This window comes from Pogona vitticeps, chromosome 6 (genome assembly GCF_051106095.1).
Source record: "Pogona vitticeps strain Pit_001003342236 chromosome 6, PviZW2.1, whole genome shotgun sequence".
NCBI classification, from domain to species: Eukaryota; Metazoa; Chordata; class Lepidosauria; order Squamata; family Agamidae; genus Pogona; species Pogona vitticeps.
In genome coordinates this window covers 12,352,407-12,373,293 of record NC_135788.1, presented here as the reverse complement: position 1 = coordinate 12,373,293, position 20,887 = coordinate 12,352,407, and the positions used below count along the sequence as shown (strand labels likewise).

Here is a 20,887-nt window from a genome sequence, read left to right as displayed (position 1 = left end):
CAAATGTGTGGTCAGTTCGCTATCAAGGAAGATATCCATAGGAGAAATGGCAGTGGCTCCCAACCTTGGGTTCTCCAGATGTTCTTGAACTACAGCTCCCAGAAATCCTGGCCAGCACAGCTAGTGGTGAAGGCTTCTGGGTGTTTTATTCCAAGAACATCTGGGGACTTAAGGTTGGGAACCACTGCCCTGTGGGGCAAACTCCTTTTTGAAAAATGACTCGTGCCTCAAAAACATTTTATCATTTTGCCTGGGAATGTGGTTCTGAATGTTTTAGAAGGCAGCAATTCTCCTGGGCATCTCTTAAGCCTCTAGTCGCTGATCCCAGCTTGAGGCATCTCTTGTAAAGAACATGCAGTAATTTCTAGAACTTCAGAGAATCCTGCAGTATAAAATGTTCATAGTCAAGAGGAACTCTAAGCAGCCTATTTGTTACAAAGAAGGCGTGCTATCTGATATCTAACATCTACCCAAGTCCCCTTAGATTTGAAGAACCGGCTCTGCAGGTCTCTCTCAGCAATAACGCTCACCTAAATTTTTAAATTCTGGTTTACCAGAGCTTATACAATTCACATTGCCTAAATAGTGAATGCATTTAGGTTCTCAGTCATCTTCCCAATCCTTAGCTTACTACCCATTTGTCCGCAAGATTCTTATGTTGAGAAGCACAAGATAAATCAAGTGGCTTCCTTCGACCCTGGGAAAGGAAGGCAAATGAGAAACACCTATTTCTAGTTCTACCTATTGAGATGAGTATTAATGATCATTTTGATCCTTTTGATCTATTTTTCTGCTCTTATTTTTCTGCTGAAGACTTGTTTGAGTTTCAGATTGCTTCGGTTTATTTTAATAGCATTTTATCAGCTGCTTTAAAAACAGATATCTCAGGAATACATATTTCTTATTTGGATACATCCACAAATTAAACTGCAGCCTTCATGTCTTTTGATATGTATCATCCAATCAAATGATAATCCATGCATTTCTGGACCTGGGTACGCATGCATACATGCGCAGGTGTGCTTGTGTTTACATCTGGTTCCTGCTGCAAATACCCAGTTTCTTGGTGTTCTGGTCCAAGAAAAATCTCCAGTTCCAACTTTGTTCATTAGCAACCAGGAGGGCTAGGTTAGTGAGTGTCCACACAAGAGAAGAGAGACTTACATCAGTGATAGTGTTCAGAGCAGTGTCTGCACCAATGCTGAAATCAGAACCCGGTACATTGTTGGATACGGTTGCAGGAACCATAACCATGGGAATACAGAACTCATCATATTTCTCCCGGGCAGCGGAAAGTTCCAAAAGTCCCAGGTACGCCTGATGGGCACGTGTGGCAAAGTGTGCAAAAAATCAGGGAAAGATAAAGAAGGGAGGAGGGGGGAAAGTAATTATTATGGCAATACAAATAAGCATTAGACAAAGGGATTTGATTATTCTAGCACACACAATGTAATAAGGGTTGTGCTCCATGGGATGGGAAGCCTCACTCAGAAAAAAGGTCAGCACATTATAAAAGGCACTCTGTGACCCCATCCACTCATGCAAGAGTAGGTGATGCCTTCGTTAGACCACTCAAAAAGCCAACAGTGAGCTTTCGTGAGCAAAAGCCACTTCTTCAGGCTATGCACCGATATTTTACGGATAGTGCTGAAAAACTGTAAACGTGACTCCCAAAAATTCATGGCAGCTGCCTTTGCCAGGTCTGTTTCTGAGAAGTGAGTTCAAAGGCTGGCTGCAAACCGTTCCTGGATGAAGGACGCGGTCCCGAGTCCCATCCTTTGTCAGCCCAGTTGTAATTTTCCATGCAGCTCTTCCAAGAAACTGAAGGGCTGCAGGCCTTTTCCTAATTTTTTTCCCCATCCACTCAGAGGCACTAGGGGAAGACCTCATAGAGCACAATACATAAAACAGAGACAAGAAAAATATCTATCAACCATGAGTATTTTTAAGCATTCATTCAAATTCTGTGCAACAATACAGGGAATTAAGATTTGCCTCCTTTCTTAAAGAACTGAGTTATCGGAACCTGTGTTTAAGAAAATTAAATTTGCATTCCCGAGCTGGTGTTTGACCTTCACCAGTGTGGATTTTACCAACATTTGCCTCCTAACTGTCTTAACAAATCCACTTCACTTCTGTGTAGGAAATGGGCATTTCTCTTTCAGAAATCTTTCTCTTTTTTTAAGCTGGCAGGAATCTTGAGTAAGTAAGCTTCTCTGATGAACTTTTTTTAACCATGGCTTAATACTAAGGTGTTAACTAGGATGGTTATTGACCATCCACTGCAAATAGCTGCTGCTATTATCTTTCAATCGGCATCTCTTTTTAAACCTCTCTAAAAATCTTCACGAAATCTGGCAGAAAGATTTAATTAAAAAAACAACAACTTTTCTGCTGGACTGATAGTTGTTGCTGTCTTTGACTGGTGGCATAGCGCTAATTCAATATTTCCAACCCGGAAGCTCGGGTTGCTAAAACTCCACCACCATTACAAAGCAATACTAAATAACAGAATAAAAAACTCACTGAAAGCTGAAAGTCTGGGGGAAAATAACACTGGGCAAATCAAGATAAGGAGAATGTCGTAGGGACAACAGGAAAAATACTGAGCGGTGCAGAATCCTGCACATTGCAAAGAATACGTGTTCTGCATGGAAGAGCTTTTACTGTGTGTCTAGACGTCACTAATTTCCCCACCCCATGAATTTTCATGGGTTATTGTTGCTGGTGATTGGGAATAACCAGATAATTTACAGGGATTCAAATTATAAATCTGATCAACTCATTCGGAGCAAACACTATGAGTTTCAATGAAACATTTAACCACGTGGTAAACAGAGGCTGAGTAGTTAGGTTTTGATCACAGATTTTCAGGGGGGGGGGTTGGCTTTTCTCAGCACACTATCTTAGAAGTGACAGCTCACTTTGCAACAAGAATTTACAAATGAAACAAAGCAGGGCAAAATACCTCAAAACCACCAATAACCATAAGAGCGTTGATGTTATGCTTCTTCATCTGCTCTGCAATCTTGTCCATATACTTTGCAGGGAGTGTCCTAAATAGATTTTTAAAAGGCTATCAGCATCACACCAAGGAAACTGAAACAGATTTAATTTTGCTCACGCTACTGAAGAGTGCTTTTTCAGTAACTTTGTTTTATAAAACAACAGCCAACATCTAGTTGCAAAATGTGCACAAGCGAGTTTGACTTTTACTGCGACAGCCCATCCCTTGAGCTGGTACGTGATCAACCGTGCAAAATAACTGGATAACCAGGCATGTCACGGACATCCTGGAAAATAGCACATTGAATCTGTTTGATTCACCTTATGTGATTGTGTAGGACAATAGGGTTTGGGGCCACAAAAGTCACATGCATTTAATAATTTAACATACATTATGATACTTTATTATCCAGATCAACATACGATCTGATTCTCTTTAATATTGCAAGCTACCATGAATCTGTAGGATAAAGAAGTACAGTGGTGCCCCACATGACGACGCCCCCGCTAAACGATGAATCCGCAGGACGATGACTTTTTTGCGATCGCTATAGCGATTGCAAAATGATGTTTCCTATGGGGTATTTCGATGATTAGGTCCATGCTTTGCGAACCGTTTGCTCGCAAGATGAAAATTTTTCCAGCTGATCGTCGGGTTCTTAAAATGGCTGCCCTGTGTTTTCAGGACCTATGCTTCGCAGGGCAGCCATTTTAACAGCTAATCTGTGCTCGGAAAATGGCTTCCCTATGGGCAATCTTCGCTGGATGATGAGGTAATTTCCCCATTGGAATGCATTAAATGGGTTTCAATGCATTCCAATGGGGAAACTGTTTTCGCTGGACGATATTTTCACTTAACAGAGATTTCAAGGGAACAAATTATTGTCGTGGCGCGGGGCACCACTGTACTGATAAAATATTATGGCAGGGGTCCACTGTGTGCCCTTTTGCAAATGTAAGGCCTCCTTTCATTTGCAGAAGGCAATCTTGGCTGATGTTCCCTCTGCACCAGCCTCCTGCCCTACCTGCCAGACTCCTCCAAGAGTCCTCCAACCCTCCACAGTAGTTTTTAAAGGCACAGCAAGCTGTGAGAGGGAGGAGGAAAATATGAACATCATCCTTCCTCCTCTTCTAAGTGGGAGCCCCCAGAAGTGGAAAGCTGGTTTCATGAAAACTCTAGATGTCAGCCTAGGCATTTCAGTAGTTATAAAGTAAATCAATGGATATTAAGTTAGCTAAAACTACTATCCAAGATCAGGGGCAGTTTGATCTCACAGTGGCAGATGCTGAAGACAAACATTAATGAATGCATGTCATTTTCACACCTTTGCTTGTGACCTTTTGACTTGCATTGGTGGACAGGTGCGACTTGTGTCCCATCTGAGACTCCGCAGGGTAAATATAAGTTCCAGTTATCGGAAGACTTGAGGAGTGGAGACTTTGTATTAAAATAGGATATAGGGTTCCCAAGCCTACTTTAAAGTTTAAAAATATCAACAAAAATGCAGAAAACACAGAAGTAGTCACTTCTAGCTGCTGGGATTCTATTTGGCAAATCATATCTCCATGACCTGTTAGGCATCCTTCAGTCTCGAAAGACTATGGTAGTGCCGTGTGTAATGGATCCTGGAGGTGGAAAACTCCAAAGTTGCTCATCCCTGTACTAGATGCATCTTCTGTTTTGAGACAGTGTTTATTTGATGCTTAAATGTCAAACAGATGCACCAGCCCCCTGTGTAGTCAAATGTCCTGAGTGACTGCCAGTCCGTTGGGATCCTCAGAAGGCTGAAGAGAAGCATGAATCATTGGCACTGGCACAGAATCACAAGAGCATTTGAAGCTGTAATGGGAGCACTGAAAATCTAGAGATTCAGATGGCTAAGATATTGAGAAACTGAACAGAAAGGAATGATAACTGCCATGCTCATTGAACACATATTTAAGAAATTCTGGAGGAAGACAGACATGGCTGACATTGTTATGCCCTGGTCCGACATTCTACAGACAGACAAGTTTCCAAGTTCATTTCAGTGGAGGGACTTCCATCTTTATTTGTCCAGTGTAAGAAGCGGGCCCATGATCTTGCTATTCAATGGCTGAAATCCAGTAGTAAGTTGAAACTACAGCAGATCCGCTAAGTCAGTGGGGATTTGGTGAATCGACTCCTCTGCAAGTCCCATTGATTCAAAGGGGCCTACCCCATTTGCAACTCACAACTGGAGCTCAACCAATGTGTGCATGACCTATTGCAAATGTTTAAGAGCAGAGTTTTCCAACCTGTGAGTTGTGAGCGTTTTCGAGGAGCGGGGAGAATGGATCCGCCTCATGCACTTGTTAAATAATTTCTTCCTTGACCTTTCAGAGCCAGATATTAAAGCTAGTGCGTACGTGTATATATGAGAAACAGGCCCTTTGAGGGAGAAAGAAGCCTCTGCTTTCTAAGAAGCAATGACTGTTCCCTTTTAAAAATGCTTTTTAATGCAAACACAGTGAGTGGGGTGGGGTATGGCAGGTTACAAGGGGATTGTGACTCAGAAAACGCTGGGATCTATTTTTTTTAGAATCTCAAAAAAAAAAAAAACTGACCTACCTGAGCAGCAATTAACAGCCAAGGAAATAAAAACAATTAAACATGACTCCCCAGCAGCAGCAGCAATGGCCATAACAACCATTTTTCCTTTTATCAACTACATGTACATCTCCTCACTACATTACTGACAGGCATACATGCTCTCACAACTATAATATACAGTATCTTGAAACAGTTACCGTTTTGTGCCGAGAATCGATCCTCCTTGGCCAGTCCAACCTCCAACGTCTCCCCAGCTAATGTCTTTGATCTATCATTAAAAGCCAAGAAAAAAGAATCCAAATGATTTTTATGATGCCGCAGTTTAGAACATATTTTGTTGAACTTGGACCCAAAATTTAACCTGAGCAAGCACCACACTGGGTAGGTATCCACTCTTGTTTCATGCTACTTTCTCTATGTGCACCTTCCTCATCCCAGAATTACAAATTCATATTTTTTTTTAAAAAAAGTAACCTCCATATTAAAATCTCCCTATTTCCTACAGATAAGCCCATAAACATGTAACTCCAAGACTGTTCAATGACGTGTGACAGAAAGGGGGAAAAATCCTTTACTGGTATGGGATTGAGGGAGCTCTTATGTTTTACATGAGGAAAAGAAGATGAGAGATGATCTCCAAATACTTGAAGGGCTGCCATGTGGAAGAAGCTTGTTTTCTGTGTCTCCATTAGGTACAACCTGAACGAATGGGTTGAAATTAGAAGGAACTTCCTGACAGAAAAAAAGCTCCTTGGTGGTGGGAGTGAGCAACCTCAGAGCACGGTGGATTCTCCCTTCATTTGAGGCTTTTAAAAAGAGACCTGTCAGAGCTGTGCTAGCTACGGATTTCCCCCATCAGCACAGAGTAGAACTAGAGAGCCTATATGGGGTCGTTCCCAACATTACAATCCTATAATTCTAAGTAGGTGTATATAGGATTATGGCATGAACAGGTGTAAAGTTCAGTCAGTAACAGAGACTAGAGATAAGATTTTCATATTTTGTGTATTACAGCCCTCAGATGTCTACTGGAATCGTCCCAGCTAGAATTCGGGGGGGGGGGAGGGGTTTAGCTACTCAAAAAAGCCCTCTCAGGTGTTTAATATAACTTATTTCTGGTGTACTGTATAAATGAGAAAAAATTTCATTTCTCAGTTCTGAGGCAGAAGAACCTCCTGGGCAGGGCTAAGCTCCAGAGCTCTAGAAAGCATTAAGGGTATTGCAGTCTCGCCGCCCATTATGCTCTATACAGAGTTGCTCTACGGAAACTACAATAACCCTAATCCTTTGCAGTGCCACAGAGCTTAGCCCACCGAGCCAGAACTCAGAAACAGAAGGATCTTTTCTTAGTTATGCACCAGATGTAATTTATATCAAACATCTGAGAGGTTCCCCCCCCTTTTGGGCTAACCCCCCCCCATTCTACTTGGGGCAATTCCAACAGACCTCTGCAGGTTGTTGTTCAAAAAAGTATGAAAACCCCGTCCCTTACGCAGACTCCTGGGGAAAAAATTAAACCAGTTGCCATTTGGCTAAACGGCAAGCCATTTGATTATTTTACAAATAAAAGTGTGTCGGCTTATAAATGCGTAACGGCAGCAACCTAAGCACTGGCCACCCTATACAAACTGTACTTCAGGAACACTTTCTCCATGGAAAAAAACAAAAAAACAAATATGACAACAGACTGAGCGACAGAACTGCCTTTTGCCTCTAGTTATCTAGCCTGTGTTCTTATCTCTAGACACTTCATACTCCCTGAGTTATTTCAGGACTGGAGAAATGCTACAAATATGGCTTCCTGCCAAGTCCACCTAAAAAGTGCCCTCACAGGAAACATATGGGATTTGATACAGAGAATTTCTCATGAGATATCCAGCAAATGCTTTTTTTAAATAAACGTGGCTAATCCCACCCTCTGTGAAAATGTCTCCGTGCCCTTTGTTTCAGGACGAAAAGAAAACAATACACAATTCAAGCGACGATGAAACGTCTTCCAGGGTTCTTTTCCAGGAAGACGGGGGCAGAAACAAAGCTCCCCTCCCCCCCCAAAAAAATCCAACCTGGGGTATGTATGGAGCCCCTCCCCGCCAAGGGACCTTTTTTATTTTAATTTTTTTAAGCTGAGGGTGTAAAGACCTTTATGGGCCCATATGTCATACTCTGTCCACCCAGTTCCAAGGGCACGTCAAACATCTTCCCTTCATAACAAATTTCATTCATCTTGTGCTTAAATGCTGCAGATGGTCCAGCCAATGAGGTTCCCCCCCCCCATATATGCTTTAGGCCGTGGGAACTCTAGCCTTGTTTAGTTTTAATTCTGTAAGAAATGATGGTCTGAATCCTCTTGCTGATTTGCACTTGGAAATTGCGTAAGTCACGGCCACGAAGTCCCACTCAGTACCCAACTGCACAGGGAAAGATGAGTCCAAGGAAACACCCATCAATGGCAATGCCCCACCAAGACATTTGCAGTTCCACTTACAGAAGCACAAGATGAGCCATAGGATTCTGGCCTCTTAACTTTAAAAATGGAATTTTAAGCTGCTTTGGTGCCCTGGTACTGCAGCCAGAAGACAAGCTAAAATAAATTTAATTCTAGATATGCCCCAGAGAATGATGATAAAAGACTTTGGTATTTGGACCATACTAACCAGCCCTCTAGAAAAGCCTTCAAAGCCATCAGTGACTGCAAGCATTCTGTGTCCTTCAGTGATGCCAATTCGCACGGCAGAGCGTACAGCGGCATTCATTCCCGCTGCTGGAGCACCCACATTTAAAACAGCTACGTTGAAGTTCGACTGAAAGACAAGGAAAAACATCTTCCATCATACAATGCACATAGGTGATGTTTGTGTGAGCCGAGGGAGGGAGGGAAGGAAGGAAGGAAGATCATATACTCAAAGATCTAAAACAATTTTGTGAAATCCAGTTGGCTCAACTATGCAAGTGTAAGTGGCAATGACCTAATCAGTCGGCAAGGTTCCAAGTGCTCTAGCGATGCCTTTTGACCTGGGGACGTCTTTGGGAGTCTTGAGATGAGAGGAGAAGGGACGCCCTTAATACAGTGGTGCCCCACTTAATGACGTTAATTCGTTCCAGCAAAATCGCTGTAGAGTGAAAACGTCGTAAAGCAAAATTAAAAAGCCACTGAAATGCATTGAAAACCGTTCAATGCATTCCAATGGGCTGAAAACTCACAAAAATCCAGTGAAGATCCTCCACAAGAGTGGCCATTTTCGGGTGCCTGTAGAGCGAAAAATGGCTCCTAAACACAGCAGGGACCCATTTTGTACACCCGGCGGCCATTTTGAAACCTGACGATCAGCTGTTTTTGATCATCGTAAAGCGGAAATCGGTTCCCGAAGCAGGGAACCGATCATCACAAAACAGAAAAACCCCATTCAAACCATCGTTTTGCAATTGCAAAAGCGACCGCAAAAACATCATCGTCAAGCGGATCCATCGTTAAACAGAGTAATCGTAAAGCAGGGCACGACTGTACAATGGTTACTGGATCACCACCAGCAGTCCCACATCTCGTGGTGCCAGTTTTCCAATATGAAAGACTCCTGGTCCTCATCCAAACGTTTTCCCCAAGTCAAAAGGGATCCCTAGAGAGCCCCAGAACCTGGGGGTGGTGGATAGGAAACTTTTGATTTCATTCAATTAAAAAGTAACGTCATGGGTTGGTGATACCGTTTACCATTTACACTTGCATAGTTACTCAGCAGGATTTCTGCCTGAGCAGAAGCACACATTTTTTTTCCTTAAGGGGTCTACTTTCAAATTTTAAGAGACCCAGTGTGAAATAGGTGAAAGTCTTGTATCAGCCTTTTTTAAGAGGTATATTCCATATATTTGTTTGCAAAAAGATTGCATGGTATTTTTAATTGTTCATTGTTCCACCATTCTTTCCTCTCCAAAGGCTGGTCTCTGAGTATAGAGATCCAAAACACAGAAATACAGTACATTAATTAGTTAATTAATTAATTCACAAATAATAAAAATTGTAAAGCTTTAGTATACTTCTTGTCTAGTTGTTATTTACAGTGGTAAGTACACAAGACTGCATCAAAAGAAAGCAGGGCACGCATCTTACCTTTTGAAGGCAATCACGTATAAAATGTAATAAATACAGCGTAAAGCCAAATAATAGGTAACCAAAACATAGCTTGTTCATTCCAGATTAAGTGCCAGTCCTTCGCATTTATGAGGCTTTTACGATCACAATCAGCACTGCATCCAGTTGACGACACCATGCATTGAATTGTCTGGTCTATACTCCACCCACAAACCAATGTAAAACAACCACCACCTCAAACCAAACCATGCATTAGCTGCCGAAACTGTTTCACTCAAAAAAGAGGATCTTTATCGAAGAAGTATAAATAAGCAATTATGTGCACTACACTCTCATGAGCGAGACTGTGCTCTGAGCCACTGCATCTAAGTGTGATGTCACACAGCATTCTGTGATGGCCCAGGGAATAAGCAGTTTCCTAAAAAATCCACTATCATGTCTTAGGGTAGTATTGATCATAATGTCTCCCGCCTGCTTTGACATGCAAGACATAATAAGACTTTGACGCACCTTTCAAGCACTTAGTTATGGATCTCAGTAAACCAGAGACCACAATTCCACTCCTCCAATAACAACTGACTCCCATTACATCCTGATTCCAGAGGAGGAAGTAAATCCTCTCTTAGCCAACACACTGCAGTTTCCCAGTGACAGCAGCTTCAGCAAGAGGAATACCTTACAAGTTCCTCCCTCCCTATGTTTCTACAGCTCTCTGTATCTACAGTCCTGCACACATAAAACTGTGTGGATGAGAGAAGGATGGATGGAGAGATGTATTTTTGAAAGGCCTTTCAGTCATATGACACCTTCAGAGCAAAAGCCTGTGGTTTGGCCTTGCTTCACCCCATGGACTGAGACCTCATCCCCTCCTTCACAAATTACAGTGGCGCCTCGCATAACGAGTGCACCGTTTAACGACGAATTCGCATAGCGATCCGTTTTTTGGGATCGCTAATGCGATCGCATACCAATGCTTTCAATGGCTGAAAATTGCTTTGCGATGATCGGTAAGCGTTTCGCTTACCAATTTTCGCATAGCGATTTTTTTAAAACAGCTGATCAGTGGTTCCAAAATGGCCGCCGGACACCCAAAATGGCCGCGCGCAGCATTTTCGCGCCCTGCCCTCGCTTACCAAGGGTGCGAAAATGGCCGCCGGATGGGGGAAACTTCGCAGAACTGTGAGTTTTGGGCCCCATTGGAACACATTAAACGAAGTCTGACGCGTTCCAATGGGTTTTTCCGTTCCGTATAGCAACGTTTCCCCATAGCGACAGTTAATCCAGAACAGATTAACCTCGCTATGCGGGGCACCACTGTACTTCAAAAGACATGGAGAATCCTGGACATGGAGATCCTTACTGAGAGAGATCCTTATGCTAGGAATTAAGATGGGAGCAGCTCACTGGAGATTCTGGGCCTCCTCACCTCTTCCACTCTCTCACAGGCCTTCCAATTATTCTATTGCTGAACCTGCTGCTGAAACAACTGGAACTGTCATAAAATGTACAGATTCGGAGGCCCAAATGAGCAACTAAAGCCACTATCAAGGCTTTTTCACAGTACAGCCTCTTACAGCTCTTCAAAAACACAGAATAGAACAATGCAGCACAACTTCCCATGCTCATTGCAACGCCTTGTATCACAAAAATGGTGGCTGAACTGGAGAATCCGGTAATAGGTCCACCCTGACAAGGAGGCTATGAGGAGGCAAGGGGCATTTTTAGAAGACCATATTTGCCTAAGCCCACTTGCGTAAATCAGTAAAACTGAAGATGAGGGACATAAACCTCTTTCAGCCAATACTTAACCCGATTTACCTCTCCCTCTCCCTCTCTCTCTCTATCTATTGTCAGAGACTAGGGTTTGGATTTTTTCTTCATCATCATCATCTTCTTCTTCTTTTGTTTTTGATTAAGACACCGAAACATCTACAGCAAGCTTAGTCAGGGACCATAATGGGTGGGGCATTCTGGAAGCTGCTGAAACAGCTTGGCCAATTGGCACACTTCACATTTTCTAAAGAATATTAAAAACTTTTGCATATTCAGCTACATGCAATAAGCACCCTAGTAAAGCATTTGCAGAGGAACGCTTGATGTAAATCAAGACTGGCAAAAAAATTTGAAGCATAAGGCCTGAGCATATTTATTTATTACTCAGCATTAAGCTAAGGAATGCACAGCTATAAAATACATGTATAGCCAGACTGCCTTCCATGCAAAAATAACAGCATACTTTCAAAACCTAGCAAGTAGAAGAACTTGCTTGGATTAATTATTTCATAATGTATTTATTTACATGTATTACACAAGATACCATCCTGTTAAAGAGAACAGAAAGATTTAAAAGGCAGACTGTAGCTACAGACATTATCAAGTAATCTTGCTATTATACAGAATCAATATATGCCTTTCTGCCCAACATATATCAACTTGAATAAAACTTGTGGACGACTACGGAAATTGTCATTCAGCTGTTTCAGTTATATGGATAAGGAAACATGTACTTTACTGTAGAATGCAGGAAGGTATATACATTAAAATAAAATATGCACACCAGACATACCTTTGAATATCAGGAATATTATCGCTAGATGTTTTGTTCACAATCTGAGAAATGAAAGCCTTATTCAGACAACAATTTCTTCAACACAGTGAGAGGAGAGAAGCCGACCAGGCAAGGAGTCTGAAGTAGAGATACAGCTGCTCACATAAGGCTCTCCACAAGTGCAAGAATCTATATGTTCCATAGGTCATGCTCTCATGTAAAGCCTATACGAGTCGGAATCTCACCTCTTCAACCTCTCCGCAGGTCACAGGAAGAAGATGGAAGAGACGGGGCCAGCTCGCCTCTCACTGCTCATGTTGAAGAAGCTACCTTCTATAATGGCTAAACTGGGCTTAGGAGTTTTAAGAGGAGGTCTTTCAATAATAAAACTAGGCATCGTATATTGCAACCTACTGAACGTCCAAATGTTAAACCTTCATCTATCATGTTTCAACTCGCTGTACAAGCTAACGATCAGGTATACCAACATTGGATGGAGGCGTTTCCATGGAGACTGTTCTTCCCAATTCTAAACAATCTGTTTTCCTACGTTTTTGCTCAACAAAACATGCAACAGTAAGGAGTGAACTGGATAAGTCAATTATACAAGACATACCTTGGGAAGTTCAGCAGCTGGCTTTTTGGTAGACAACAGCTTGTAGGTGTTCAGGTTGTTCTGAAAACTCCTACGGAAGGAAAAAATGTTAAAACTGAGACATGGAATGTGAATTATTATTCCTACTGCCTACCTTATTTAGCTTTCAGCAAGACTGAATGGGTAAAGTAATATGGAGGTGGTATTTAACGTCGGTCAAAATGAATATAATGGATAAAAGTGTGTCAACATTATGTTGGAGGTGTAAAAAAGAGAAGGGGACGTATTTACATATGTGGTGGTTATGTGAAACAAGAAAGAAAGAATGGAACTTAATCTTTAAAGAAATATCAGAAATAATTGGATTGAATATTCAAATGTCTCCGCTAATGGCCTTATAGAATGTGATTAAGAAAGATCAATTGTTGAAAGAAAATAAGGATTTAATAGTAATAATGATTACGGCTGCAAGGTTAATTTTTGCAAGAAACTGGAGAAATGATAATCAATTTAACTTGGAGGAATGGTATAGAGAATTATGGGACATGGCAATTAATGATAAACTGACAAGTGATATGTAAATAAGAAGAGGCCAATTGAAAAATAATGATTTTAAGAAAATATGGAATGTATTTTTGGAACATGTATTTCGGAGAGGGAAGGGGTATACACCAAGGGAAGAAACAATGAAATTTTGGAGTGAAAATGGATTGAATGAAGTGTAACACTAGTCCTGAAGGTGATGGGAGCACATGTGTAATTGTATTTTATTGTTTTGTATTGTTTTATAGTTTTTTTGTGCGGTAGTAGGTTTATTTTGTATTAATTTAAAAAATGGAAAAATAAAAATAAATAAATAAAAAAGACTGAATGGATAAACAAACTCGTGCTTCTTTGAAATCTTTCCTTCTACAAACCTTTCCCTCTGCCCTACTATACTGTATGTATGGCTGCCATAGCTTAGAAGATCTTGCCTCCTGCCTTTTTATAAGGACTACAACTCTCATGCATTTGAGATGACATTTGACTGTCTGATCTTCCTTGCCTGCTTTTAGTGGCTGACACGACACTGCAGTTTTTATATCATTCAGATCATTTTAGTTCTTGGTCAAGGTTGTGCATTATCACATAAGTAGAGTGGCCCCAAGAAATGCATCAAACAACTGATCTAAATAAAATAGAATACGAAGCTTCAATAAAGCAACAACAACAAAATCTTTGCCTTTTCCTTGGCTCCTCGGCCTAAAACAAGAACAGTCATTAAATCTGTTGGAGAGAGATAAAACACTTTGGGGCATCTCTTGGGCAGGATTATGCCCCTTGAGTTGATCCTCCCACTCCTGAAGCACCAATGGATTGCTTCTGACACGAACAAAGATGAGATCTGCAATGCCAAAACTCTTCCCTTCTGCATACTTGTAACATGATAAATAAATACCATAACAAACAGCTAATGGACCAATATCGTAATAATAAATTCAAGCTTTGCTAAGCTTTGCATTTGTGAAGAAGAAACACAAGTCATACACCATTGCGAAAGGCAAAGGATCTAGTCTGGATTTTTAAGGGAACTTTTTCAGGGAATGTGTTTCCCTGCCCTCCACAGGGTGCATCCTCACAATTCATATCAACGTAGCTTCCACTGCAAGACTGCCAGAAGTTCTAATTAAATGGGATTTTTAAGTCCACAAAAATAGCCGTTCATGCTTTCTCCAGCATACAGCTGGCTGAAAAGAATCACATAACTATGCAAATTTTGGATTTTTAATGCATAATCATTGTAGCTCATATTTTTACAAAGAAGCTAAAAGAAATCTATTTTTCCATGCCACTTGACTATGAAAAATAACAGCTAGCCCGTGTGGCCTTGGGCAAGCTGCACAGTTCCAGGATGCCCCCAGAAGCAGGAAATCATACATCACTTCTGAGTACTCAACTACCTAGAAAACCCTGAGTAGGATCGCCATAAGTCAGAATCGACCTGATGACACACAATTATTAATCCTTTAAAACAATTTGCCAGTTGCCTCTGAAAAGCCAACACAGTAATCTCTGCCAACATGGAGAATGATGGAGCACCTTCCACGGAGCTGGACAGCTTCAGAGAACCTTCTTTCATCCATGGCTTTTTGCACATCTTGAGTCTTTTGAAAAGATGAACAACAACAGAAGAATAGCTTATCAGATACTGAACCGACTGAATAGGTGATCATACATAATGCAATGATAGCTTCTATCAAAATAGATTATGACTATGTTCAATATCTTGACAATGGCTGCACTTTTGTTCATGCAATCAAATCATTTAACATTTTAGCCATTTCAACAATACAGTTGTGCCCCGCTTAACGATTACCCTGCTTCACGACGAATCCACTTAACAATTAGGTTTTTGCAATCGCAAAACAATGTTTAGATAGTTAAAAAAAATGCTTTACGATGATCGGTTCCCTGCTTTGGGAACCGATTTTTTGCTTTATGACAATCAAAACAGCTGATCGTTGGGTTTCCAAAATGGTCACCCGCTGTTCAAAATGGCTCCCCGCTGTGTTAGAGATGGATTCTTCGCTCTACAGTGAGCAAAAAATGGCTGCCCTATGGAGGATCTTCACTTTACGATGAGGTATTTCGCCCATTAGAATGCATTAACTGGTTTCTAATGCATTCTAATGGGCTTTTTACTTTCTCTTGATGACGATTTCGCTCTATAGTGATTTTGCTGGAATGGATTAATGTCGTCAAGCAAGGCACCACTGTATTTAAATGCAATCCTGCGTGCATGTGTGTGCAGGATTCCACTGTTAAGCCATTTAATCGTGGACAAGAGTGCAAAGACCGTTAGCCAACTGTTTTCAATGTGGGTAGCTTGTATTCCATGAAAAAGGTATAAGACCACCACCAGATTAAGTTATTATTATCTTAGAAGGCGTATAGAATTTTAGAAGAAATCTGTTTGCTATAGGCTTTTGCATGGCAGTTGTTAAGCCCAGCTACTGTCAGCAGAGAAATAACTAGACTTCGCTGTGCCCAATGTGGATTAAATGTTCTACTCACGTCGTTCCATGTGCTTCAAGGAACAACAGACTATTGACTGCTGGCAGCAAGAAAATGCTAATGAATTAACAGAGTGGATGCTGTTCAGCCACTCACCATCTGCACGCACTCCATCAAAGGCAGGCGAACAGCTTGATTTCCAGACAGGGACACCACACAAGCCGGGGTTTCAGGTGTGGCTTCCAGAAGAGCAAGAACAGCCTCCACCCCCATGCGACTTGCCTGAAAGGGTGTGAAGTTGTAAAGTAAAGAAATAAGCTCTGAAGGGGACATGATTACTTTGATATATTTCAAAAGAATCTACAGATTTCTGTAGAAAAAAGAAGTGAAATGATTGCAACACGATAACCACAAATGCACCCTCCTTCTCCAAACCACTTATAAGAAAGCAAAGAACTCTTATAAATGATGTATATAATTCATGAACTCATCTACATATTTATCTGACAACTCTTTATTTCTATATGCCCTGGGAAGATCTGGATGCTGTAAAATAATCAGTAAATATACTGCATGCTCTGAAGACCAAACCTAGCAGGCAGTTGGGGAGACAAGTTGAGACCCTTATACCTTAAGACTTCTGGTTATATCTCACTGTTCATATCTCCTTTCAAAAACATGCAAAATGCAAAAATGCGAGTAGATAGATAGGCACCACCTCGGTGGGAAGGTAAACGGCGTTCCGTGTCTAGTCACGCTGGCCACGTGACCACGGAGGATTGTCTGCGGACAAACGCTAGCTCTATGGGTTGGAAACGGAGATGAGCACCGCCCCCTAGAGTCGGACACGACTGGACAAAATTGTCAAGGGGAACCTTTATATTTTAAACTTAGGAACCTGTGCTGGGAATGCCACATGCAGCTCTAAACTCAGCTTCATGTGGCCCTCGGTATCATCCACCTCTTGGGATACCGATGGTCCATTCCTGTGCTGGATGACCCCTTTGGGAATCACCGTGTGCACTTGTGAATGTATGCACAATGTACAGGAAGAAATGGAGTCAGCATGGACCAGAAACACAACTATGCAATCCTACAATGCTTAACATTAAATCTTAGGCTCTGGTTCCACCTACGCCTAAGATTAGGTGGAACCTAGGCTTAGGTGGAACCAGAAGAGTTACTTTCCCAAGCTCTGTTGACTGACAACTTTTAACGTAAACTTCATTGATGTAAGTCCAGCATTTCCTTCACCACAGTCAACAAGACAAACTTGAGTGTACAATGTAGCACAAATCAAAAACGAACTGGCAGTCATCTCCTGCCATCTCCTAGTATTTTGAAACTGATAGGTTGCCTTCACTTACCAAAATCCTATCAAAAGCAGAAGGAGTGCCTCCTCTTTGAACATGACCGAGGATAGTCACGCGAGTGTCATATCCTAGTTGCTGCACCACAAGCTGCAAAGAAGTCAACATGTCACGTTAAGGGACACCACATAAACTCCAGCAGAGTAGCTGTACCAACGTTACTGCATTCTTTCATCTGAACAATGACTGGAAATCCCGCCTTAAACCTTTAAGAATGTCTACAATACAAAAAGCCTATCATAAATCCAGATTCCCTGGTAGGCAAAACTAATCTTTTTACTGAAGCAGGAGAGAGAGAGAACAGTTTAAAAATAAATGAAAAAAGAGGTGAAAACCAGTTTATCCAAAGACAATAGCAGGATAAAAAAGAACATCATTATTCTAACCCAGTAGTGCTTGTTTAAAAACTATAGCCTTCAGACCATGTGCAGCCTTCTGCCTCAGTTTTAAAGCCCTCTGTAAATCAACCAGCTTCCAAAAACGTGGTATCAAACTTTTCCAGCAGCCAGTTAGGTTGGGGGGGGGGAAGGTGAGTGGAAAGAGAAAGAGGTAGCAAAGAGAGAAAGAAAGGGTACATTCTCACCTGCTTTGGGATTGAGCCCCATCTAAAATGGGCTCGGACTCCAGAACGTGGCCCAGATAGAGTAGGCCTCAGAGAATTTGGCCCCCAACAGAAAAAATTATCTCTCCCTTCATTTTAAAGACCTCTCCCTCTTGGTTGGTGTGTTGCTTTACATACACAGAGATACTTCCGAGAAACTTTAAAAATGAGAAACATTTTTCTAATGGCAGAAGCGCAGCTGTAATCTTACCTACAAATGCTGTGCTATAATTATAGGATGCAAAACAAGCAGGTAATGATGTACAAAAGGAACTGATATAACCTTTAAATTGCACGTATATACCCTCACTAGATATGATCAGCTGCATACATCCCCAGTTAACTATATGGTACACAAGTTTAATACTTACATCCTTAACTTGTTCTGAAGTAATAGCTTTGTTGTGAGAGTCAATGGCACCTTCTGCTACAATTATAATATTCAATCTTTTTTTCCTTGCACGGTTCTGCAAGAAAAATGCAAGGCAGACCATTAACACAGTCCAAACCTCAAGCAAACAGATGAAGATCGCACTCAGGTAATATACAGAAAGCTTTTTAAACTACTTGAAATTACTCCATGTTTGTGTTTACTAAAATTACTAAATGGGTTCTGAACATTCAGAGTATGGACATGAATCAAACTGGGGAACCTCTTCTGAGCTTGTGTTTTGTGATTTTGAACAGACAGACAAAGTCTACAGTGACTTCCACATTAGATCACTACCGGTCTAATTTGCAGGGTGTGAAAAAATCAATAAGGCTGACATGCCAAGGTCTCTGCTTCCATAGAACTCCTTCAAAATCAGCTGGTGGGCCTTGCTACGCCACAGAGCCTGAGCAGAGGATTCTGGGGCTTGTTCTAAGAAAAAGCACAATTTAGATGAGGTTCTGTTACTACCTTCCCAAGTGTATGTGTTGCAAGAGAAAAAGAAGTGGTTAGGACAAAGCTCCATGGTCTCTAGTAATCATTTCTGGTACAAAAACAACACTATAAGGAACAATGTGTAAGGCACACAAGGTCTAACCATCTTGCTTGATGTAAACCTTTCGGGACTGGGGTCAGCTTTACCAGATATACAAACATGGACTGTCTGGAAGCCTAAAACCTTATAAAAGCAGTGGGTAGCAGTATTTAATGTTGGTGCAAACTGTCTTCCTTTTAACTTGCAAAGTGGTACGGTTATTCGACTGATCAAGGATATATAAAGGCTGTGGGCTCTCTATAGGTTCTGCCTATACAGTGATGCCTCACTTAACAACGTTAATTCGTTCCAGCGAAATCGCTGTAGAGCAAAAACGTCATAAAGCGAAATTTAAAAAGCCCATTGAAACGCATTGAAAACCCCTCAATGCGTTCCAATGGGCTGAAAACTCACCATCCAGCGAAGATTCTCCATAGGGGCAGCCATTTTCGCTGCCTGTAAAGCGAGGAATCCGTCCAAAAACACAGCGGGGAGCCATTTTAAGCAGCCGGCGGCCATTTTGAAACCCAACAATTAGCTGTTTCTGATCGTTGTAAAGCGAAAATCGGTTCCCGAAGCAGGGAACCAATCATCGTTAAATGAAAAAAACCATTTAAAACATCATCTTAAAGATTTAAAACCTAATTGTCAAGCAATTTTGTCGTAGAGTGGGGCAATTGTTAAGCGAGGCACCACTGTATTGTCCGTATGTGTTCTGTATTGTAAAGTTAGAACTGACTTACAGGAGGGCTTTTGAGATAAGTGAGATACTTAAGGAGTGGTTTGACCAATTCCACTCCCCCCAGTGAGTTTCCATGGGGATTTGAACCCTGTTCTCCAGAATCCTGGTCTATATCACTCTATCCATTACACCACACCGGAAGGCCCCATATTACTGGTGCAGAATCGTTATGTGGGGAGGAGGTAATAGAAAATGGGACATAACGTAAGGGCAGAAAAAATACTGCAGTAAAAGGTTACCTCAGAAAGCCTACTGCACATGTGCTCTTCCCATCCTTCCTCTGGCGGATATTCAGGAATAAAGACATAATCTGCGCCGCAAGCTAAGGCACTAACTAGAGCCAAGTACCTAAGACCAAGCCAGAAAATCCAAATGAGCATTGGTAGCATATATGTCTGCATCTTAAAAAAACCAAACAAACCAATGTTACTCTTAGGGATACGTACCCACAGTGTCTCCCCATAACCTCCAAGACAAAGGTCCTCTGATGGCTGTTTTAAAAAAAAATTATAAGAAAGATCAATGCCAAAACACCAGCCACAAGATACTACTAAAATGTGCAGAAAAAGAAAAAAGACAGAGACAAAGCATAGTAAACTTACGCTCTAAGGGGCATTCTTGTGCTTTTATGTTCTCACCTGGGCCAAACATATTCCCCCTTAACCAATTAGTTTCCGGTTTTTAGTAGAAAACTAAACGGACGGGCGTTATACCAGAACCAAAGAAGCATTCTTTGCACTAAATTAGAACTGCAAACTGCTACACTCACTCTTAATAAAACTCTGTTACTTAATAGAGGCCAGAGGTTATGTAACTGCCTTTCTGTGATGATTCACGTATTCGATAAATTGCTAGGTTACGTAGAACTCTGTAAGTAAATTTCAGTGAGTGTTTTGCTGCTTCTTGTTTGCACCAATAAATACCAGGCAACACAGGTTGGGTTAAAGCAGAGGGTATTAAAACCATGGGGGGAGGGAGCAGTTCCCTCGCCCGCTTGCTCTGTCAGTTCATGGGCCTGACGACATGACAAATACCAGCCAACCTGATGACAGGATTTAGCTGCCATTCCAGAGAATCCACAAATGCTCCCGCAGTGTCACTTCCGTCTGCCTAACACAATTCCAAAAGCTGCAAACCAACAGAGACTGCATACATCCCACCAATTTCTGCAGGATATAAGCAAACTAAAATCCATTTTGGTTGCCTTTCTAAAACGTGCTTTAACATTGTATGAATAAACTCAAAAATCATATTATGACCCTGGCTCATTTTAAAAAACAAAAACTTCATTGGTGAGCCAGAAAATGAGCCAATAGCTGTTTAAGAAGTATTAGAAGGAACACCACAGTCAAGAGAGACATCTCAAAACCTTCCAGGTACATCTTGCCCAAGGCCACACAGGCTGACTCT

General features: G+C 41.4%; 1 protein-coding gene across 4 annotated transcripts in view; it reads right to left on the bottom strand.

The window, feature by feature from the left end:
* The window catches only part of PFKP (phosphofructokinase, platelet), a 69,465-nt gene that overhangs the window by 13,795 nt on the left and 34,783 nt on the right, over positions 1-20,887 (bottom strand). For 3 of the 4 annotated variants that reach the window (XR_013537744.1, XM_073002919.2, XM_073002920.2), the window contains exons 6-16: positions 19,924-19,968; positions 19,717-19,825; positions 18,142-18,237; positions 17,167-17,259; positions 15,956-16,081; positions 14,885-14,949; positions 12,827-12,896; positions 8,233-8,379; positions 5,776-5,846; positions 2,969-3,056; positions 1,165-1,317 (exon numbers count right to left, since the gene is read on the bottom strand). Coding sequence is in view for 3 of the 4 variants with exons in the window: in XM_073002919.2 (XP_072859020.1) it covers positions 1,165-1,317; positions 2,969-3,056; positions 5,776-5,846; positions 8,233-8,379; positions 12,827-12,896; positions 14,885-14,949; positions 15,956-16,081; positions 17,167-17,259; positions 18,142-18,237; positions 19,717-19,825; positions 19,924-19,968 (1,063 nt within the window). In the remaining variant the exon portion in view is untranslated. The remainder of the gene's footprint in view (positions 1-1,164; positions 1,318-2,968; positions 3,057-5,775; positions 5,847-8,232; positions 8,380-12,826; positions 12,897-14,884; positions 14,950-15,955; positions 16,082-17,166; positions 17,260-18,141; positions 18,238-19,716; positions 19,826-19,923; positions 19,969-20,887) is intronic. The other variant, XM_073002917.2, reaches the window with a different exon arrangement.